Genomic DNA, 23,763 nt, shown 5'->3' on the forward strand with positions numbered 1-23,763 from the left:
AGCAATCATTCATGTGTCTATTGCCTAGCTCCCCACTGGGTCCCCAGTGTCCCGTCTCCCCGGCTCCTGCAAAGGTCTGTTCCATCATTTTAGCAGTGACACAGCCAGGGCCAAGGATTTCCTCATGTTAAGAGATACATCCATAGCTGTCCACAGTACATTCAGCGATCATCTGGACGAATGATTCTCCAAGTGTGGTCTCTGGATCAACAGCCTTGGCATCGCCTGACGATGTGTTAGAAACGCAAAGCCCCGAGCCACACCCCAGACCTAGCCAGGCCTACTGAATCTGACACTCTCGGGGTGCAGCCAGCAACCTGTGTTTGAACAAAACCTCCACATGTGTGCTGCAGCCTGAGAACCACGGTTGATCAGCGCTTTCATCTTCCCCTTAACCAGGGGGAAACTGAAGCCCAGAGAGAAGGTATAATTTGCCCAAGTTCTCATGTAAAAGGAACGAGGTTAGGGCTCTGAGATGCGCAGTCCAGCCTCGGCTTCTCATCATTATTTTTCTGGGTGTTTTCTTCTTCTTCTTCTTTGGTTCTGTTGCTCACCTTGCAGGATCTTAGTTCCCCAACCAGAGATTGAACCTGGGCCACCATAGTGTAAGCACCGAGTCCTAACCCCTGGACCTCCAGGGAATTCCTTCTGGTGGGTATTTCTACTCGAGTCCCATACCAGGCTTTTAAAGTCCCCGAATATCCTAGCCTCCAGTAACAATGTTTTGATCAGTCCTTCCAGAAACACCCATGTGCTTAGACATCTATTGTTCCTTCTGACTGTCCTATGTTGGAACATTCTTACTATTGTTAGAAAAACCATCCAAAACGGGGACATAAGGCAGAAAGATGACCATATGTCATTTCAAAGAATAAAATTAATGTGTAGTACTCTGTGGAGATATAAATAAATAAAAAGGAGAAAAGGGACAAATGTTCCCTGCATAATTCTAGTTAATAAACATAAAAGAAGAAAATAGAAAATCACCATTAAGCACCACAGTAGTAACTGCTGAAGATAATATCAAGAGATGAAGGCTGAAATTAATGGGGGATATGGAGGAGAAACACGAAATGTGCACAGGCCTCCAGCATCTGTCTCCCAGTTTTCACTAATCATTGTGGTGGTTTTACCTTGCATTCACAAAGTCTCCAGGAGGTGCTCTAGCCAGAATCCCCTCTCCTTGGCAGTAGGCTGGACAGTGACTTGCTTCTAAAGCATAGTAGTGACATCCCTGCTGGTCCAGTGGTTAAAAGACTTTACCTTCTTAAGGATCAGGCACAGGTTTGACCCCTGGTCATGGAACTAAGATCCCACATGGGTCCTGGCCAAAAAAAAAAAAAAAAACAAAACCCAAACCCAAAACCTAAAACAGAAACAATATTATAACAAATTCAATAAAGACTTTTAAAATGGTCCCAAAAAAAATCTTTAAAAAAAATAAAAAATTAATCACAGAGTCGGGATGAGAAAGACAGCAACCCACTGGAGGATAAACATGGCGGACACCTTCCCAAGACAAGGGGGCAAGGTCAATTCCACCTGTAGTGACAGAGACACCTCCAGGCAGGGTTCTTGGATGCCCCAGATGTATCATGATGGGAAGGGCACCCCCTCACTTTTGGGGGACTCTTCCCCCAAGTCCACAAGCCCAGTGTCCTCCTGAAAAAATATCAGACACACCCACATTGCAAACTGTGGGATGTTCTGCAGATTCCCTGACCTCTTCAAAAGTGTGAGAGTCAGGAAAATAGAGCAAGACTAAGAAATTGTCACAGAGCGGAGACCAAGAGGGGATATCATTGGATAGTCTTGGAAGGGATTTGAAACAGGCATTAGTGAAAACAAAAAAACTAGTGGATGCCCAAATTAACCCTGTTCTATTGTTCTCAGTTTTGATTTTCAGTCATGCTGCACAGCACGCGGCTCTCAGTTCTTGACCAGGGATCGAACCTGCGCCCCTTGCAGTGGCAGTGCGAAAGTTTAACCACTGGACCGCGGAGAAATCCCAGTTTCTTACTTTTGATAGATGTGTGCCGTGGGTACATAAGACGTTCGCATTTAGAAGAAACTGGAGAAGGGTGTATGAGAACTCTGTACCATCTTTGGTGTATGTCTGAATGTATTTCAAAATAAAACATTAAGAATAAAATCCAGTTCCTCAGTCACGCTGGCTGCATTTTAAGTGCTCAGTAGCTACGTGCGGCTGAGGCTCCTCCTATGTGGGACAGCTCAGAACATCTCCACCACCACAGAAAGTTCTGCACAGCACTGCTCTCAGGAAACGGGACTCTGGCACAATTTATTATTGATTAGGTCCCCTCGTCTGTGAATGCGGAGAAAGGTGCTAAGATGACCTCTGTCCGGTAGAGAAGACAACCGCCGGGTGCCGGCTTTATTGACTACAGAGCATTGACGAGGTGAGCGTCTGCCTGTGCATCGTCTTCCCATTTTCATTTTCTTCACGGATGGTGGGTAAACGGAGGGTTGGTCCTTTCTAGTACTGGCCGTGGAGTCAGTTGCGCTAGACCGATTGGCTAGTTTATGGAAGAGGTAAGGAAAATCTTGGCGTGTGCTCACTCTCTGTATAATAAAGTTTAAACAGCCTGAGACTTATATTTGGCGGAAATTGGAGCCTGCCTCCTGCTGCTGAAGCTGGAAGGGGAAGAGCATGGCAGCTGGGGTATGGGTGCATCAAGGAAAACTGCTTCCCCTCCTAGAACAATTCTCCCTGCAAAGTGTGTATTTTCCCCTCCAGGAAAGTCTTCAGTACTCCATGGGCACCATCTGGGTGTCCTACAAGTCAGTTCAACTCTGACAGTAACTTCATGGGGTTACAGCACAGACCCTACAGTTAAAAGCTCAGTCCCACAAGGCGGCTTCCCTCTACTTCAGATGCCAATCACAGAGAGTGGGTCCCAAGTTACTCACATTTCTGTCTGTCCCAGCTACAAACCAGGGGTTCCCACAACCTGCTGATGAGGCTTAATGATTTGCTAGACTGGCTCCCATAACTCAGGGAACAATTTGCTTATGTTTATTGGTTTATATAAAGGATGCTATAAAGGATACGAACAAACAGCCAGAGGGAGAGATACAAAGGGTGAAATCAACAAGGGTCCTGAGCACAGGAGCTTCTGTCCCCGTGGAGCTGGAGTTTGTCTTCTTCTGGCACATGGATGTGTTCACCAACCCCTGCAATTCAGATTTACACAGAGGTTTTATCCTGCAAAATGCTGGGCTGTATGAAGCACAAGCTGGAATCAAGACTGCCGGAAGAGATATCAATTACCTCAGATACGCAGATGACACCATCATTATGGCAGAAAGCAAGGAAGAACTAAGGAGCCTCTTGATGAAAGTTAAAGAGGAGAGTGAAAAAGGTGGCTTAAAACTCAACATTCAAAAAACGAAGATCATGGCATATGGTCCCATCACTTCATGGCAAATAGATGGGGAAACAATGGAAACAGTGAGAGACTTTATTTTCTTGGGCTCCAAAATCACTGCAAAATGTTGACTGCAGCTGTGAAATTAAAAGATACTTACTCCTTGGAAGAAAAGCTATGACCCATCTAGACAGTATATTAAAAAGCAGAGACATTACTGCCAACAAAGGTCTGTCTAGTCAAAGCTGTGGTTTTTCCAGTAGTCATGTATGGATGTGAGAGTTGGACTTTAAAGAAAGCTGAGCCCTGAAGAACTGATGCTTTTGAACTGTGGTGTTGGAGAAGACTCTTGAGAGTCCCTTAGACTGCCAGATCCAACCAGTCCATCCCAAAGGAAATCAGCCCTGAGTATTCATTGGAAGGAGTGATGCTGAAGCTGAAACTCTAATATTTTGGCCACCTCATGCGAAGAAGTGACTTGTAATCATGGCTTGGTCTTTCTGACAAGCATCCTGAAGATGTCCAGGAACCCACCCAGAGTCCCTTCATTAGAACCAAGACCTCCTACCACAGAGGAAATCCCCAGGGATTTAGGAGCTCTGTATCAGATACTCCCAACATTCCCATAAACTCAGGAAATTACAAGAGGAATTGGGGGCAGAGACTGAATATATATTTCTACTCTGTCTCCGCAGGTGATCAAGGCAGTTCAGACTTTGCTTTCTTTATTGTCGTTTCTTAGATTTTTTTTTTAATGTGGACCTTTTTTTGTTCTTTTTTTAAAAATTTTAATTGGAGGATAATTGCTTTGCAATGTCGTGTTTGTTTCTGCCATACAACAACATAAATCAGCCATACGTGTACCTAGGTCCTCTCCCTCTGGAACCTCCCTCCCACCCCACAGAAGCGGACCATTTTTAAAGTCTTCATAGAATCTATTACAATATCCCTTCTGTTGTTTTATGTTCTGGTTTTTTGGCCATGAGGCATGTGGGATCTTAGTGTCCTGACCAGGGATTGAACCCGCACCCCCTGCATTGGAAGTGAAGTCCTAACCACCAGACCACCAGGGAAGTTCCAATTCCATCCCACTTTGGTTCAGGAGGCAGGGGGGATGCTCTACTCAAGGCAGGAGGGAACTCGGTGGCATTCCAAACTGCTGGAAGGTTGATGGTCTCAAGGAGAGGAGGCAGTTGCAGTAAGAGCCAGACTAGTGGCTACGGGGGCTGAGACGTTAGTGGCTGCCAAGCCCCCGACCCTGCCCCAGACAGGTCTCTCACCTGCCTCCTTACTGTTCTGCTTGAACCAGTCAGTGTTCAGTTGATGGGGAACCCAGGACCTCCGAGAGATCTGGCAGCAACCCCAGTCTTTCTCCCTTTTTTTCACTGAAAGCCCGCAGTTTTGGGGATGACTCAGCCATGGGCTGGGGACTCCACCGTGGTCTTCTAACTAAAACCAACTTGTGGCTCTTGGAAGGAGAGGAAATGTGCTCTTGAATTTTGTGATGTCTCCTCTCGGACTTCCAGCCCCTCCACCTACAGCTTCTCTGACTGAGAGGCAGAGGACCTGCTCACTGAATTCCCTCTTGCTTTTGGGTGGACCATCCCTAACTTGAGTCTGGGCTGCAGGGCTGGATTTGGAGGCCTGCAACCTGGGCAGTGGCCCAGGGCCCTCTTAGAAGGGCCCCATGCTTGTTTTCAATACTCTGTGGCCACTGTCTCCAAATTCTGAATGATTCTTTTTTTAACAAGGGGCCCCACACTTTCATTTTGCACTGAGCCTGCAAATTACATAGTTGGTCCTGTTGGGGTGTTTGTAGATTTCTGGATTTTTACGCCAAGATTCTGACTGAGCAGGTCTGGTCTGGGCCTTAGACTCTGTATTATTAACAGCTTCACTGATTCGTAACTTACCTGCCTTGAAGTTCACCTGTTTCAAGCGTATAATTCAATGTATTTTAAGTATAGTCAGAGTTCTGCAACCATCACCACTATCTCATTCCAGAAAGTTCTCATGCCCCCCCCCAAACTCCCCATTTCCCTCTCCCCCAGCCTCCAGGAAATCTCCATCTCTCTGCTGCTCTGCGTTTGTCTTTTCTGTACATCTCCTATACACAGAATCAGACAATATGTCTCCATTTTTGTCCAGCTTCTTTCATTCAGCGTCGTGTTTTCAAGGTTAATCCATGCGGTAGCCTGTGCCAGTGTTTAGTCCTTTTTACTCTTGAACATTATGGGATCAGCATGTTTTAAACACGCCGTCAAGGTCTGAGGTCGTTGGTTCACCTGTACGGAGACGTTTGCCTTGAAGCCTACTTTCCCCATTTCACAGAAACAAGAAAAATTTGGAAGGGAGATGAGGGAGGAGATTAGGGGTAGAAATCTGTCACTAAATCAAGACCACCTACCACAACACTACGCAAGAGGAAAATAAAAATCCAATTCATCTTTGTCTTTCCTGATAGCACCGAGCTAGGACAGAGATGACCACAGTGATAAGAATGATGAATCCTAAGTTATCTGGAACTCAACTAACAAGAACTCTCAAATAATTAGAATTTCTTTTGGTGATAGCCTGCCAAAACCAAAGAAGAGGCCAAAAGATGATCAGATCTTAACATTCTGGTGACAAATTTAATATCTCCTCCTCCAAATGATTTCCAGGGTCTGTCTTGTGAATCAGGATCCCACGTGGATTAACCTTGAAAACTCGATGCTGAATGAAGGAAGCCAGACAAAAGTGGAGACGTAGTGTCTTGATTCTGTTGTTACACTCCAAAGTAAAAACATTTAAAAATCAAGTGCCGCTGATTTACAGAGGAAAGGAAAACAAACACGCCATCACGGGTCACAGAGAAGAAAACACTAATATGGTCACGGGACTCAGTTTTTTCAGAGGGAATTTTTTGGACTGAGCTTAAACATAAAGGCTTAAAACTTGCTCAGCTTATAAGAGAAGAATCAAGACTATGAAGCTGCAAGAGAAACACTTTTAAGCAATGTCATTTTCTTATTCTGGAGATTCAAGATGTGAGAAGAAAAATCAAAAGGAAATAGAAAAGGCAATCAGATAATCAGAAAATGAAGAGAGGAGGAGGGAAGCAGAGAACAGGAGAAAGAAATGCGTAAATGTGAAAACAAGAAAACAAATGTCCAGTAAATGTGAAACTTGGGGGAACCCCACCAAGTAATTGAGAAAGGCAAATAAACAGAAGGCTCTCTTTCCTGCCAGTCCAACCAGCTCGGCCTGGTGGTGAGGCTGTGAAAGGCCTCCTCAGCCACTTATGGAAACAGGTATCCATCTTATAAGAGGATTCTACCCCTCACCGGGAACTTTCCCGTGGCATCCTATCCTCATGGAACCTCCTAAGGAGATGATCATAGCTGGGACAGGATATACACACTGACATGTCCATAACAGCATTAATGAGAATATCCGAAATAAACAGGGAGGGACTTCCCTGGTGGTCCAGTGGTTAAGAACCTGCCTGCCGATGCAGGGGACACGGATTGATCCCTGATCTGGGAAGAGCCCACATGCCCCGGAGCAACTAAGTCCTTGCTACTAGAGCACGTGCTCTACAACAAAGAGAAGCCCCTGCTCCCCACAACTAGAGAAAGCCCACATGCAGCAACAAAGACTCAGCACAGCCAATTATGAATTAAAAAAAAAAAAAAAGACTTTGCCTTCCAATGCAGGGGCCACGGGTTCTATCCCTGGTTGGCGACCTAAGACCCCACAGGCCTTGCGGCCAAAGAAAAGAAACATAAAGCAGAAGCAACACTGTAGCAAATTTAATAAATGGCCCACATTAAAAAAAAAACCTCAAAAAATTTTAAATAAAATTAATTAAAAAAGAAAATGAATAGAGAAACAAGAGTGGAAGCAACCTGTGTTAGTCCAGGCCACCCGAGGTGCGTATACCTAGATGGGATTCACTGTGAAAAAAGGGTTGCTCTGCAGACAAATGGCAACCCGCTCCAGTACCTTTGCCCGGAAAATCCCATTGACAGAGGAGCCCAGGAGGCCCCAGTCCATGGGGTCGCAAAGAGTCGGGCACGACTGAGCGATTTCACTTCACTTCACTGCAGACAAAGCTGTGAGGGGAGGGGAGGAGGAAGAGGTGGGTCTGGCCCCCGCAGAAGGGGCCGGAGAAGGAAGGAGGGTAGGCAGTAGCTTCTCACCGGTCAGGAAATCCTCCGAGTCTCTTTTCAGAGGGATATGTGTGTTTCATTTTAGAAATCAGTAAATTAAACACACTTCAGATTTTGAAAGAAAGAGCTGCCAGAGAAAAAAGGATGAAGAATGGAGAGGTTTGAAGGGTTTTACACCTATCGGTAAAAAGGTAAAATTCTTTGGCTGTCCCAAGGCTGTTCACCATAGTAGTGGGCTGTGAAATTTGTAGTTTCTTTTCTCTGAACTCTGAAATTAGGCTACAGTTCCCTGTTCACAGCTCTTCAGACTCCCAGCTGAATGGCACAAGCGAAGCCGAGCATCGGGGCCGAGCATTCCTTGCATAGTATAACTGATTTCTCAGTGTATCCAATATTGCTTCTCTCAGCCTTTCTATGGGCTATCCAAAACTATAGTACTTCATCACGAGAAGGACTATTCAAAATGACAATTCTGAGGTTCTGTGAGATCCCAGCTTTATTAATTTACGTATTCGAGGGCCCTGGAACAGTTCTTCCTCCAACAGCTTTGGTGTAAAAGCAGATATTCCTGGGCTTTAGTTTCTGGTCTCTTCTCTACTTAGGACCAGATATAACCTTCATTAAGCTACTTCAGTCTTCTAAAGTATGCAGTTTAGTTGTGTGTGTGGTGTGTGTGTATGCGCATGTATGTATATTCAGAGTTGTGTAACCATTACCATCTCTTTCCACAACATTTTTATCACCCCAAAGAATCTTTCCAGAACATTTTTATCACCCCCAAAGAAACTTTGTACCCCATAGCAGTCACTTCTCATTCTCCCTTTTCTTCAGCTCCTGGCAACCACTTACTTACTTTTTGTTTATGGATTTGCTTATTCTGGACGCTTCACATAAACGGAATCATACAATACGTGGCCTTTTTAGTCTGGCTTGTTTTACACAGCATACTGTTTTCAAGATCCACTCATGCTGTAACGACTTTACGTGTCAGTACTTTATCCCTTTTTATGGCTGAATAATATTCCATTGTCAGAGAAGGCAATGGCACCCACTCCAGGGCTCTTGCCTGGAAAATCCCACGGACGGAGGAGCCTGGTAGGCTGCAGTCCATGGGGTCGCTAAGAGTCGGACACGACTGAGTGACTTCACTTTCACTTTTCACTTTCATGCATTGGAGAAGGAAATGGCAACCCACTCCAGTGTTCCTGCCTGGAGAATCCCAGGGATGGGGAAGCCATCTCTGGGGTCACACAGAGTCAGACACAACTTACGCGACTTAGCAGCAGCAGCAGCAGCAATATTCCATTGTATGGATATGCTGCATTTAGTTTATATATTCATCAGTTCAAGGGCATTTTGGCTATTTTCACACTTGGCCGTTATGAGCAATGATGCTATGGATATTTGCACACAACGGTCTGCTTGAGTCAGTTTCCATTTCTTTGGGGCACATGCCAAGGGATAGAACTGCTGAACCCCCACAGTAACTCTAACTTTTGGAGGAACTACCAAACTCATCCACAACAGCCACACCTTTTTACATTCCTACCAGCCTCGTGCAAGGATTCTAGTGTCACCATATCCTCAAGAACACTTATTTTCCATTTATTTTATTATCACCATCTTGGTAGGTGTGAGGTGACCGCTCACGGTGATTTTTAACACGCGTCTCCCTGTGTTCAGTCGCTCAGTCACGCCCAACTCTGCAACCCCATGGACTGTAGCTTGCCAGGCTCCTCTGTCCATGGAATTCTCCAGGCAAGAATACTGGAGTGGGTTGCCATTTTCTACTCCAGGGGATTTTCCCGACCCTGGGATTGATCCTGAGTCTCCTGAGTCTCTGGCTTTGGCAGGCAGATTCCTAACCACAGAGCCACCTGGGAAGCCCATGCATCTCCCTAATGACTAACTAGTGATGTTGAGCATCTTTTCTTGTGATTATTAGCCATTCATATACCATTCAAGTCCTTTGTCTATTTTAAAATTGTCTATAAAGGTCCATTCAGATCGTCGTCTTTTCATTATTGAGTTGTAAGACTTTTTTTATATGTTCTGAAAACAAGTCCATTGCCCTATATATGATTTGTAAATGTTGTTTTCCCCATTCTGTGGGTTGTCGTATCACTTTCTTGATAGCATCCTTGACCCACACAACTTTTATTTTTGATAAAGTGGACTCTATTTTTCCTTTGGTTGCTTGTGCTTTTGATATCAGTCTAAGAAACTGTTGCCCTGTTCACGGTGATGAAGATTTACATCTATCATTTTCCGTCACTAAGTCCCAACACCATCTGCTGAAAAGATTATTCTTTCCCCACAAGAGTCTTGGCATCCTTATCAAAAACCACTTTGACAGTGGATTTATAGGTTTATTTCTGGACTCTCAGTAGAATAAAATTCCATTGATCTACATGTCTGTTTTTGTAAATTTATCTTTTTAAAGATTCTTTTTTTGATGTGGACCATTTTTTAAGAGTCTTTATTGAATTTGTAACAATACTGTTTCTGTTTTATGTTCTGGTTTATTGGCCTTGAAGCATGTGGGATTTTAGCTCCCTGACCAAGGATGAACCTACACCCCTCCCCTGGTACTGGAAGGCAAAGTCTTAACCACCAGACCACCAGGAAGTCCCTCCATGTCTGTTTTAACACTGGTACCACACTGTCTTGATGACTGTAGCTTTGCAGTAAGTTTTTGAATTGAGAAGTGTGAGCCCTCCCACTTTGTACTTCTTTTTCAAGATCGTTTTGGCTATTCTGGCCCCTTGCAAATATTTCCATATGAAGTTCAGGATCAACTTGTTCATTTCTGCAAAAAACACAGTTGTGATTCTGATGGGGATTGCACTGAACCTGTAGGTCACTTGAGGGAGTGTTGCCATCTTGGCAATACTGTCTTCTAATCCATGAACACAGGATGTCTTTCCATTTATTTACGTCTGCTCTACATTTTTTTCAACATTAAAAAAAGACTGAGGTGAAATTTACATGAGATGAACCATCTTAACATGTAAATTCAATGGCGTTTAGCACAGTCACAATGTCATGTAACCACCGTGTATATTAAGTCCCAAAACAGCATCACTACCCGAAAAGAATCCCCCCTATCCATTAAGTACTCTCCCGCTCTTCTCCCCTGCCAACACCAACCTGTCTCTAAGGATTTGCCTGCTCTGGATGGTCCGTTTATGTGGCCTCATACCATGTGTGGCCTTTTGTGTCTGGTGCCCTTCACCCAGCATCATATTTCTGAGGTTCATCTACACTGTAGCCTCTGTCAGCACTTCACTCCTTTTTATGGCTGGATAATATTCCTCAACAATGCTTCACAGTTTTCAGTGCCAGAGTCTTGCCCTTCTCTGATGAAATTTATTCCTAGGTATTTTATTCTCTTTGACACTATCTTACAGGGACTTGTTTCCTTCATTTTTGGAGTGTTCACTGTTAGTGTCCAGAAATACAGCTGACTTCTGTGGATTAATTTTGTGTCCTAGGACCTTGCTGAACTCATTGCCTAGCTCTTAGCAGTATGTGTATCTCTCAGGGTTTTCTATACAGAGCATCTTGTCATCTGCACAAAGGGAGTGTTTTTCCCCCCTTCCTCATGGGAATGCCTTGGGTTTCTATGTCCTGCTGATCCGCCCTGACTGCACCCTCCAGGACAGTGCTGTCCAGTCCTGGAGACAGCGGACATCCGTCTTCTTCGTCATAGGTGGGAAGCGTTCGGGCTCTCATCATCCCATATGTTCACTGGGCTTTTCGTAGATGCCTTTATCCGGTGGAGGAACTCCCCTTCCACTGCCAGCCCCTGGATGCGCTCATCATGGCAGGCAAGCCTTTGCTATCTCCAGTGTAGGATGAGGGTCATAATCCCCACCTTATGGGGTCTTTTGAGGACAACAATGGGTAACATAATGATGTCTAGCGCAGGGCCTGGCACCCATTGGCTGTCATCACTTGCAGGAAGCCCCAGAGTCAGACTCACTTGGGGCTGCAGCCCCGCTTCACAGGCATCAGTGATGCCGTGGGCAAGTTCTGCAACTCTCGAAGCCTCAGCTTCCTTATTTCTACAGCAGGGATAATCGGAGGACCTGTTTCGTGGGGTTGTTGCATCGTCCCTGGCAGGTCGCGGTAGATGTAACTTAGATCATAAGCTCAGAACACTAAATCTCCGCGCTCGGGGAGATGAGTGATAAAACGAGATGCGGCTCCTGTCCTTAGGAAGAGGTGATGTTGTGAATGCGGTCTTGACACTCACAGTACCGGGTGGAAGGGGGCATGTGATGCCAGCGACAGGAAAGCAGCACCGGTGGTAGTTCAGGGTCCAAAGTGGGGCGGCCCAGGCCAGGGCAGGCTACAGACGGGGGAAGCACTGGGCCTCCCGCGGTGGGGGTGGGGGAGGATGGCACACAGCGAAGAAGCTGCAGAACCACAGCGGGCGCCGTGTGCCTGGAGCCTGTTGTAGGAGTCAGTGTCAACGCTGAGCAGGCCAGGCTAAGGGCGGGGCTTTGTTCTTGAAGAATAAGTTCTCGAGGGCTGGGAGGGAGCCTCAAGATTTTTGAAAAAGGGGTGGTGGTGGAAATCTCCCTGCTATTTTCAGGTCAGGGCTGGCGAGGTTGGTTGGGAAGTAGCTCAACTCTGACCCATACCAGCTGCGCCTGCAGTGTGGCCTGGGACCACAGTCAGCGACTTTGTGGAGAAACAATTCACAGCACAAGGATGTGATGGATGAAAAGGAGACAGGCAGGATGATGTGGGGAAAGAAGGACCAGAAGGACTCCAGGGTATTAAAAAGGAGGATGGTCTCAGTGATGCGTTAATAAAAACAGGGATCGTGGAACAGGGGTTGGGGGAGAAGGTGGGAAAGAAGAGTGAGAAGAGCTGACATTGGAGGTGCTGCCTATAAACTGGCACGTTGAACCCTTACAGTGATCCGGTGGGGCTGGTGTAATTAGTGTCCACATTTTATAGTTGAAAGATTTGGGGGCCCAGAGGGGCTGTCACTTGCTCAAGGCAGTGGGGAGCCAGAGGGTGAAGAGTCTGGTTTTTCTCTAAATGCTACAGGAAGCCACTGGATGGTTGAGCACAGGAAGACCAGTGTTGGTAGGTGTCTTTAAAAGGACCCTGCCAGCTGTGTGGCGGACTGAGGCAGGAGCAGCGAGAGGAGGAACCTGGGAATGTCATCCTGTCGGGGTGGGGGCTGAGGGTGGGGAGAGGTCGTTGGATTCTTGATCATTTGGGGGAACCCACTGGCAGGACTGCCTGGTAGATCGGAGGTGGGAAGTGAGGGAAAAGGACAGAACGAGGGGGTCGTGTGAATTTCCAGTGTGAGCAACTGCGCAGGTGGTGGTGTCATGTGAGGAGATGCTGAGTATCTGGGGGTGCATGCGTTCTAGGCTGGGGAGAGTGAGAGATAAAAGGCGGGCTGGTTACAAGGGGAGAGACTTGAGATGCTTGTGGGGAGAGAGGAAGGAGTCAGCTGGACAAAGAGAAAACTGCTCAAGACAGAAGAGGCAAGAGCCGAGCAAAAGCCCCAGTGGAGAGGGAGGACAGAATTGACCCGAAGGGAGGTGTTACATCTGATCAGTGTCTCTTCTCATAAAACATGCTCTTCCCTGTGGGTCTTGCCTCCTCTGCTTGGCTGACTCTTGTCCTGCTGGGTCCTGGTTTGGGGGAGGGGCCACTACCCGACCCCCTCCTTCAACCCCAGAGGGTTCCCTGCTGCTCCTCTAGGGCACTCCGTGCTTCTCCCCATCCCCACACATCAAGACGGGTTTTGTTGTGTCTCCAATAAACTCACTGTGTGACCTCTGAGCTGAGTCCAAATTCAGCCTTCAGCACATGTGTCTTGATCAAAGTCTGGAGGAAAGGGGGCAAGTTGGGTGAGCCTCTGGCAATTTTGGGGGTGGGAGAAGGTGCAAAATCGATGCTTTGTCTATCCCAGGGTGTGTGTGGGTGCTCAATTAGGCTGGGGACTCAGGAGACACCAACGGGTTGGCATCCGGGCTGTGAGACGACAGGTGAGGGGGCAGGTGGAAATGGCCCCATCCCCTCCACCAACCTGTATGGTATCAACCTGCCCTGCTTAGTCACACCAGCGAGAGAGACAATCAGACAGGCTAGATCAAGAGATTAGACTGTTTGCTGTACAAACCCATTAAGGCAGGAAAGTAGACAAAGCTTCCCCCCCTCCACCCCCAGCTCCCTAAACAGCAAGGGTTTTCTAGCTAATGATTCAGTGAAACAGAAAATCAGATCAATCAGGTCTCCCCATTCCCCAGGGTTCTCATTAACTCTGACTGCAGTCTTACACAAAGCCTTTGGGAGTTTTCAAACGACGGACACTGCAGGCAGAGATGCAGTTCTAGGAAATGGTACTCAAAAGCACATTTACTATTAACAGATGAAACCCATATGGCGTCTGGGATGTGCTTCAAAATAACGGGGGCGGGGTGAGGTAGATACCAAAGAAAACCAGCCCTGAGTCGGTCATCTTTTAAAGTGGATGGTTGGGTACATGGGGCTTCATTGTACTGTTCTCTCTACTTCTGTGTTTGCTGGAGATTTTCTGAAATAAAAAGGTAAAAGCACATGTTGAGTGTAACCACACCAGCCTACACAAGGCTAACTTCAGAATCTGACATACAGAAAAGAGCGACTGAGAAGGTAAACTGTGTCCTATAGAATCGAGTCCAAATCCAAGACAAAGTGCTCTCAAATGCCATTTGGAAACTGTTCTTATCACATTTACAATCCAAATGACTAAAGCTGATGCTTCATATTAAGCATAGACTCGCAGTAGCCAACCTCTAAACCCTGCAGGACCCCTCCACGTCTGCACCTGCCGGTTGCACCCACCCCCACCCCCAGCTCTTCGGGCTCCCCACACCCTCCGCCTGTCTGACACAGAGTTGGGCAAGGGGTAGCTGGGTTGGTGGAAGGGCGAGGGGCTGAGGGTCCCTGAGCGGGTTCCCTGGGCACCTGCCGTGCTGGTTCTGAGCTGGGCACAGTGGCGGCTGTGGGCCCTGTTTCCTGACGGATCTCAAAACCTCATGGGGAACATGCACAGTAATGACCAGCATCCTGAGGAAATACAGCTGTCTGAGGTCTGACTTGGTGTGTGCATGTGTGGGTGTACATGTGCGAGTGTACACACGTGTGAAAGCTCACGTCTGTTCACATGTGAAAGCACAGTGCACCTGTGTGCTGGGGGGTGGGGCAGGAACATTAGGGCTGGTTTCTGAAGAACTGACATTTAAGGATTATATTGGGAAGAAAGAGGGACTTCCCTGGTGGTCCAGGAGTTAAGGCTCTGAGCTCCCAGTCCAGGAAACCTGGGTTTGAGCCCTGGTCGGGGAACTAAGATCCCACATGCCTCAACCAAGCCTGCATGCTACAACTGGGGAAGGTTGTATGCCACAACGAAGACTCAGCACAGCCAAAATAAAATAAGTAATAAACTGGAAGAAAGAACAGGAGCTATTCAAGAAGAGGGGTGGAGATGGGCAAAGTCTTGGGCAGAGGGAGGAGGCTTTGGGAAAACCTGAAGAGAGAAACCAAACCAAACCAAGCAAGCCTGCTCAAGGTACAGAAAAGAGCAAAAATGAGATTGGAAAGAAGCAGAGGAAGGACAGGCTCAAAGGAGAGGGGCAGACTGACCTTTCCCAGGAAGCCCTTGAAGGGAAGCCGTGACTGGACCTGGACTGCCTCAAGCTCCCGTGGACTGTAAGGCCGAGGCTACAGGACAGAGAAGGGAGAGGGGACATCATCGTGTGACCTTGAGGAACGAAGGCAACTTGGACTTGGGGGATGATGACAGTGGGGCTGGAGAGAAGTAGATGGTGTGTCTGGAAGACTTCCAGAGGACACGTGAGACAGAACTCGGTGTGGGAGAGGGGATGGCACAGATAAGCCTCTGGATTCGGCGGATGGAAGATAAAATACAGACATTTTTAGAGGATGCAAAGTGAAAACTCCAGCCTTCTGGCTCTGACCCACGTGGCCTCACCATCTCAGAAACGACTGATGTCTTCCTCTATGAAATGAGGAAAACCACGCCACTGACTCGAGAACTGTCCAGAGGTGGCCCATTGCCTGACGCTGAGGCAAGCAGGCTCCAGCGTCCTGGCCTCTTCCCTCGAGACAATCTGTTCCCCCTTTCCCCACATCCAAACCCTCCCTTCTTCTCCTAATTATGCCCCAAGTATCTTTTGAAATTCCAGACCTAACATGTGGCCAGACTCAAAAAACTAGAAGAACCCACTGATTATCTCAGTGGAAACCAAGTTCCTTTTCACCCCTAGGAGTCCATGAACCACTCACCGATTCGTCAGGGGCCCCTGATTCTCAAGGGCCCAGATCTTGCTTTGTGTCATGAAGGTGTTTTTCCTTGGGGAAGGCGTGGGGGTTTGATCAGACAAGAGCCTGCGTATCAACCCACTGCATTTTAGTCAAGAGATACGGATCTGAACAGTTGTTCAGTGAAACAAGACAGCGGCTCTGGAGAGGGGCCGGCAGCCCAAGAGGCCAGCACAGCTCACCTTAAGAGTCACGCTGCCCAGGCACAAGGAACTGGGGGGGTTGGGGGGGCGGTGGGCGTGGGCAGAGGAAGATGGGAGGGCAAAAGGAAGGGCTTTTAGATTAAGCAGAAGTCATCAAAGTTCTAAGCACAACAAAGGGACATCTCTGCTGGTCAACTTTCCAGCATCTTCCGTGGATGGTATTGGGTCGACAGCCAGCAGGGAGGCCCCTGCCCCCCGGGGCATCATCCTGACATAGACCCCGCTGGGTGCTAGCCTAGGGCTGGCCATGCTGGTGGCAATCTGCGCTTTCTGGGAGCTGGACATTCGCGATTTCACGTGACCCTGACAACCACCCTGTAAAGACTCCAGGGTGGCTGCCGTTTGCCCAAGCGCCATGTAAGGAAACGGGCACTTTGTTCAACACCTGGGAAGGCTAGCATGAGCGAGCCAGGTGCAGGCACCCCTCTGCCCCTATCTCATTTTATCACCTCCTCCACTGCTCCGACCGGGTTAGCAAAGAACACATGCCACAGGCTTTTCCAAAAATACGGCTGTTTATTGTCTTGGATGCAAATATAGTTTGGGAACTGCATTGTAGTGTTGGATACAGCTGGTGGAACCGTGCTTCTCAACAGTGGAGCATGAACGACCGAGCTCAGGGCGGCGCAGGCCTGAGGGAGCCTGCCGTGAACAATACTCTTCTTGGGTTTTGCTTTTTCTGCCCACGAGGGGTGACTTGTCTCCTGGGTGGGGAGCCCTGACACAGTCACCGGCGAGCACAACAGGGAAAAAACAACGATGAACCATTTACACCGTGAGCTGAAACCCGAGAAAGGAAAAGGTGCTGTTTCAGCTGTGGCATTACACAAGCGAAACAAGTGGTGTGAACAGGTTCAGATAAAGCGGCCCTGGGTGCCGCGGCCCGCCTCCCTCATGAGAAACACAGCCTGGGCTTCGTGGCTCCCCAGCGGAGCCCTGCCTACTTGCAGCTTCAGGATGTTGCCTCAATGGACACGCCACCAGACTTCAGTTTCTCCTGACCCTTTCCCCGACCTCGGCCCTTGAGGGAGGCCCATCTCTATTTTAGAAACCCAGGAGAGAATTCTTCAAAAGAGTGATGCCCAGAGTTGATTCTGGAACCAAAAGTTTGACTGGGGGATGGAGGTCAATTTTGCTACATAATCGTTAAGAAGTTTCACAAAAATAGAATTCCATTGAGTAAACACACACACACAGGCTTGTGCAAGCACACACATGTACACACACACACACACAAAGCCAACAATCAACAGGAAAAGTTCCCTTTTCTTTCTCAAAGGCTGATTTTTCATAAGTCTCAACAGAAAATAGCAGCTCCCCCTGCCGCATGGTGAGCGGGGAAGGCCAAGTCCCTTAGAAGGAAAAGAAAATCCGGCAGGTGATCTGTGTGGAGGCACCTGGGGGGTCGTAAGGCTTCTCTCTGTTCCTGGAGCCCCTCCAACCCCCAAACCTGTCTGCTAGACGGGTTAAGGCCATGGCAACCACCGACATGTATGACATGTTGAAGGTTCAAGCTCCGCCACCCTCCACCCTTGCTCCCCTCTCCTGTCACCTCATGTTCAGATGAGGTGAAAATCCCCTTTTAAGATACGAGGCGCTGGAGCACAGAGCAAAAACCCACAGCCCATTGCTGCTCGTGCGCCCACATCGGGGCTCCTCGGCTCCCTTTCTGGGCAAGCTCACCACCTGGGAGGCACTTTGCAAAGCTGCTCCAGTGAGCAGTGTTCTAAGCCTGCCCACCAGACGAGATAAAAACCCAAGTGGGGCAGGTCAGCCAGAGCTGGGCCAGGTCCACACTGCGCAAGTGTGAGGGAGGCCCCATGCAGATGGGGCCCCCTGGAACCCCCCACCACCCCAGCTCCACCCTGACAAGCCCTCGTTTAGCTGCACCGTGAAAACCGGTGACCACCTTGACAATAACAGCGAGCCTGCCACTCAGGATTCTTCGAGGCGCGCAGAGGGGAGGCCCAGGCTGAGAGGACACAGGAGCGCTGTCTGGGACCACACCCTCCTGGCCAGAGGGGGTGCCTGTAAGATCACTGCACCCCTTCACCTGAGGCCCTCCTCAAAGGAGTCGGCCCCACCCTGTGGTGCCACGTCCCCCCGGAATCGAAGTTTCTCTTTCTACTAGCCGGAGTGAAAGAACCTAGAGAGCGGACCTGTCTGGTTGGGAAGGCGGGGTCGGGTCGCTAGGACAGAGTTGGGGGAGCTGAGTGTACGGGGTCGCCCGTGGCACCCCACCACCCCCTCCCCAAAGAGACCCAGTGCTCACATCAGCACCGACTCCTGATGACAGGACTCTCCCTTGTGCCCTGAAGACCCCGGAAAGCGCCTGCCTGCTGGTTTGGGGACCTCCTCGGTGTGCACGTGGGGTGACCAGTTGATGCGTAACCTGCCTGAGACGGAAGCAGGGACAGGCCGGCCGACCTCAGAAAGCCCCGCTCTTTCCCTGCGTTTCCCACTCGTCGTCAAAGGGCAACCAGCGGTAGGAAGGGAGCTGATGGCACAGTAAGATTTCACAGAAACACTTTCAGAGACTGTATGCCAGGCAGGCGTTTTTTTTTCCCTTTCAGATTGATTTTTGTATCCTCCAAAATCATCGTTTTTAAGTCTCTTTTACAGGAGAAGAGATAGGAGGTGGGGTGAAAGGGAGTGTAAACAAATCAGAGCTTTCACTGGAGGCAGCTGGCAGAGCAGCCCTGGGGGTCCCCGCACCCCGGCTGGGGACCCCAGGACAAAGGTCAAAGCTAGGGCCACCCCCACCCCCCCGCCCCGTCCGGCCAGACTCGGTGGGCAAGACTCCCAAACAAGAAAACTTCCGGAGCAAGAAACAATTGTGTCTGTGTTAAGAAATTCAGCTTTGTGGCCCTATAGCCGTGATACTGGTGAGCACCAAGAAAAACAGATAAGTAAATATCTCAAAACATGCATCGAGTTAACCGTCTGCTGGGATACATCGCATACACACACCCGCACGTGCGCGCACCCACACAGACACACAGACACACACACGCGCGCCCTTCAATGCCTCATACAACCTAACAGCTTTAAATATTTAAAAAAACAGAATCATGAACATTAAATCAGCCAAAGGGCAGGAGAGGTAGGCCAAAGAAGCAAGAGGCCAATTTTATATCCCATGGAGCTAAAAAAAAAAAAAACTCCCAACATGGGGTGGGGAGAAAGCTATTGATCTCAGAGAGGTCGTGGCTGGGCCGAGCTCCACGGCCGCCCACGCAGTGGACAAAGGCACAGGAACGGGGTGCGGCTGAGCGCAGGACCCTCTGCAGCCCCTCGCAGCCGGGAACGTCTCTGATTTTCCTTTGTTTTCCTTTCGAGCCTCGCAGTGCTCTTCCCCCTTGGAGGGAGACCTCGTGTCCACCCGGGGGGAGGCTGGGCTCTCATCCCACCTCCCAGGGGACACGCAGGGCTGGCCCAGCCTGTCTTGTGCCCGCCCCTCAGGAGAGCCATCCGAAGGCCTGTAAACACGTTTTCTGGGGAGGCAGAGGGGGCCGCTGGGGCGCTCCTGGCAGGGCCGGCGCACAGATGAGGGGAGGGAGGCAGTGGCACGGCTGGCCACCCGGGAAGGATCCCCCTCCATCCTCCATCAGTGGAGGCTGAGGTGGGGCTGCCCCCGGGGCACCTTCCACAGGCCTGCAGGAGCCAGTGGGAGCCTCCTAAAGGATCCAAACTTCAGCGGGCGGCCCGCAGCAGCCCCGCCGCAGCTCTGCCGAGCCCGCAGGACTCCTGGCCTGGCCCTTGCTCGGGCAGGTCTCCATCTCAGGCAGGGAGGACAGAGGTTGAAGGGGAAGCCTGCCGGCCTCTGAACTTCACAGCAGGACGTGAAAAGCACATTCTTTAAATGGGGAGGTAGCCCTGGCTGGGCTTCCTGAGTGTTAGAGAGCATCCTTCTGCCTGGAACTGCTCCCGCAGACATGGCGCAAGGAGGACTGGCCCGGGGCCCCCTCCTCCGAACCCTTCCAGGTGTAACTCCCACCTTCGGAAACAGCCTGCTGCCCCCACAGTCCTCTGCATGGACCAAAGCAGAGTTCAACTCCTGACTGTCTGATCCGGAGCCACCTGGAGACAGCTCCGAGGCAGCCACCTCGGAGCTCTGTGTCGACTGGTCAATTTCTGCCTCCAAACGCAAGACAGGGCAGATGCTGGGGGTGCTGGCGTCTTTGGTCCAGGAACTGGGATGGATGGGCTGGGGCTCCCGGCTGGACAATCCAGGTCAGGGGACCCGGTCAATGGCAGCACCGTGGAGCCTGGTGTTTCACACGCCGCACCCACAGGGCTAGTGGTGTCCATCAAGCACGGCTGTTCCTGGCTTAGAAGCAGGCAGGGTGTGAGGGGGCAGGGCCTGGCTGAGTCCCCGCCACGATTCCCGGGTTGGTGCCATCATGACTGCCGCAACGCCAAGTGGAACCAAATCCACTTGTGAAACAGACCGTAGCACCACCCGGGGGATCTCCAGGACTGAAGCAGCTCCGCGTCACTGGTGCTTCTATTATCCTCTGGGGCACACACACCCACTGCTTTGCACACACGTGCTGTAGGGTCTCCCGGCCCTGCGAAGCCCGAGCCGACATCCGCTCTATTAGGTCAGAGTCAGGGGAGGAAGGAGGCCTTCCAACAGCCCAGGGGTGCCAGAGACGCGACAGGAGGGCGCGTCCGACAGCAACTGGGAAGGACCCTCACGCGTCCTTACTTGGGGGAGTGGGTGAGGCCTCCTCCTGCCCGTTGGCTCCCTGCACTGGTGCCATGCCCCCTCCCCCATCCCCCTGACACCCCCCCAGCAGGACAGGACAGGGAGGGGCGGCGTCCCCTCGTTTCCCTTCATCTGGGCTTCTCTGAGGCGAGGGGAGGTCGGTGACTGAGGTCACTGAGTCAGAGTTCACAGCAAGGGGTTCCCAGAGCTGGGCTATTGCTGTTGGCAGGACCCAAACCTGCTTCAGACCTGAGCGCAGCATTCGGAGCGGCTGGGGCCACAGGAGGAGGCTAGGAGGCCCTGAAGTGGGAGAGGTGAGGGGTGCGGCCTCCTCTCCACGGGCAGGGAAGGGTCTCCTCGGCATCCCATGCGGCCACGTGTCCACTAAGCGCTGCTAGGACTCCCCGGCTCTCTGGCTGATTCTGGTGACAGCCTCTGCTGCCTGCTTGGGGAGCTGGGAAGGGTCTGTCAGGATGGACGTGGTAGTGCTCAGGTGCCGGAGGGTGTTCAGCACGGCTGCAAGACAGAAGGGGGAGCCTGCAGGTGCGGCCTGGGGGAACCAGCTCCGAGCCCCCGAGAGACAGAACACGCAGTTACACGTGTACACCCCAAGCGGCGATCCTTCGGGGCCCCCCAAAGCAGGAGAGGCGTGAACCCCAGGGGAGCCTCTCTGCTGAGGTCTGGACACACACCTCTGCCTTTAAGACGATGCCCAATCCTATCTGCCACCCTGCAGGAGAGTGGAGCACACCCTAAGCCGTTCCTGCTTGTCCCTGTGACCTGAATATACAGCTTTGATCCTTATTAGAACTGAACATGAAAGTGTATCTGAAAACAAACTGATACAAGGCCAGGGGAAGAGTAAGTGCTCAAAAAACACAAGCTGGATCTGATCATCAGCCGGACACACGGAGACGGCAGAAGGCCGAGGCAAGGCGCTGCACCCCCTCACCCTGCAGGGCCTCACCCTCCTGCCCCAGGTGCGTGAAGACCAACTACGGCGGAGCCTGGGTTTTCTGCAGCCGCTTCCATGGCTAACACCCCCGTGCAGCCCCCACTTACTTGGCCTGAGGATGGGCAGGGAGCAGTGCTCGTCCAGCCAGGACAGCGCCGTCCGGTGCAGCTCGTCCAGGCTGCTGGTGGACACCACGCCCTTGAAAGACTCGAACAGCGGCTTGATGATGACGCTGAACTGCACGGTGCTCAGGTTAAAGAAACCATAAGCAAGCACAGAGAGCGCGGAGTCCAGTCACAGGCGTGCTGGTGACCGACACCCCTCGGGACTGGCAAGGTGTTGTGCACAGCTGGGGAGGGGGATGGAGGGGTGGGGAGAGATGGCCCTAACCGTTCCTGTGCTCAGGCTGTGACCTCGGTCCCCGCTCTCAGCCTGATGCCGAGGAACCTGCCACTGACCACAGAGGTTCCGACTTGTCCCAGCTCCACTCAGGGACCAGAGCAAAGGGGGACTGGAGCTGGCATCGGTCGTCTCTTCCTGTAGAACCCGCCCAGGAGCGCACACGTGGATTCCCCCACCCTCGCAGCCCTCCTCCCTGTGAACCCTTCCTCAGCCTGTCATTCCTATGGGCGGGGTTGCGGCGGCCGACCCTGCATGTGTGCCCACTGTGCGTGCACCCGGGCACAGCGGAGGCTGGGTGGAGACTGACAGGGCCAGAGCCGTTCCCTGTAAGGGCCCTGCTGCCATCTGGAAGGCCAAGCACTGGGAGGCCTGGGCCCCAGGGACAGAGCCCAGCATTCAGGCATCCCTGCCTCATTAACAGCTGTCAAGGGCATGTGGTACAAACCCAGAGAACAGCCTGGAGGGAACCAGCTTCAAATCCAGGCTCTGTCACCCAGTAGCTCTGTGAGCCCCCGTTTCAGGTGGCAAGACAGAGCTGATGCTGGGACGTGCCAGAGCAGATCCCACCTCCTGGCTCCCACCAGCGGCTCCAGCCTCCTCTTCCCTTCTCAAGGACTCGGCAGTGCAGAGCAGGCCTGTTCCGTGTCCCCGGGAAGCCCTCAGCCAGTACACTCACCAAGAACAGCCCCCTCCAACACTACAGGCCTGGCCAGGGCCCTGTCTCTCTTGAGACAGAAACTAGCATTACCTGTCTTGACAAACTCAATGACAACCATTTAGAGAGCCTCTTTCTAAAGGAACTGAAGGGTCAGTGTCTGCTGTTTCAGGTCACGGGTTGTGGGCATGCGGGGGGAATGAGCAGAAAAAACTCAAAGATACAATCCAGAACTTCCAATTCTGCAGAGTCCGGCTTTTCACATATTCGTCAAACATGTCTCGCATGTGATCAAACTGGCGCCGGGTGACGGGGACGCCCGTGGCAGGGAGCAGCTGCTGGCAGGAGCTGAAATGACAGCAGGCGTCAGGGGAGCTTGGCGGGGGTGGGGGTCCAGCAGGCAGGCCCAAGAGAGCGAGGGGAGGAGAGGAGGTGGTGGAGGACAGAAGCTGCCTCTACCAGCCCCCGCCTCCTCCCAGCCTCACAGGATGGTGGCGTTGAGCTCCTCGATCTCCTCTCGCAGCCGCCGGGCCTCCTCCTGCATCTGACTGCGCTCCTGCTGCAGCTTGGTGATGTACTCCACGGTCTTCTGCAGCGTGATGGCGTGGCTGGTCTGCGAGGGGGCCGGGTCAGGGCGTGCAGCACACCAGGCGCCCCCACGTGCCGGGCCTGTCAGTCCCCGTCCTGCCCGCCCTCTCCCCAACCCCCACAGCCACTCACCAGCTTGGTGTTGTTGGAGATTAAGCTGTTCAGGGTGTCAAAGCCCATCTTGATGTTGAAACGCCTCTTCTGCTCAGCTGAGATGTGCTTCATCTGCCGGTTCTGCTGGGGAACTGGCCCGTCACTGCGCCACAGGGGCCCCTCCCCATCCCCACCCGCTGCTCAGATTCTCTATAGAGAGGGATGTGGAAGGAGGGGGTGACAGGAAGCTCAGAG

General features: G+C 51.0%; 1 protein-coding gene across 2 annotated transcripts in view; it reads right to left on the reverse strand.

Annotated features, from left to right (window-relative positions):
• Positions 1-16,600: 16,600 nt before the first annotated feature.
• The window catches only part of MLXIP (MLX interacting protein), a 58,479-nt gene continuing 51,316 nt past the window's right edge, over positions 16,601-23,763 (reverse strand). The window contains exons 13-17 of one of the 2 annotated variants that reach the window (XM_027956471.3): positions 23,548-23,649; positions 23,313-23,440; positions 23,052-23,175; positions 21,878-22,007; positions 16,601-21,331 (exon numbers count right to left, since the gene is read on the reverse strand). In XM_027956471.3, coding sequence (XP_027812272.1) covers positions 21,210-21,331; positions 21,878-22,007; positions 23,052-23,175; positions 23,313-23,440; positions 23,548-23,649 — 606 coding nt within the window. In that variant the 3' untranslated portion in view covers positions 16,601-21,209. Of the gene's footprint in view, positions 21,332-21,877; positions 22,008-23,051; positions 23,176-23,312; positions 23,441-23,547; positions 23,650-23,763 lie in introns of those variants that run through there. The other variant, XR_009597010.1, reaches the window with a different exon arrangement.

This window comes from Ovis aries, chromosome 17 (genome assembly GCF_016772045.2).
Source record: "Ovis aries strain OAR_USU_Benz2616 breed Rambouillet chromosome 17, ARS-UI_Ramb_v3.0, whole genome shotgun sequence".
In the NCBI taxonomy this organism is placed as follows: domain Eukaryota; kingdom Metazoa; phylum Chordata; class Mammalia; order Artiodactyla; family Bovidae; genus Ovis; species Ovis aries.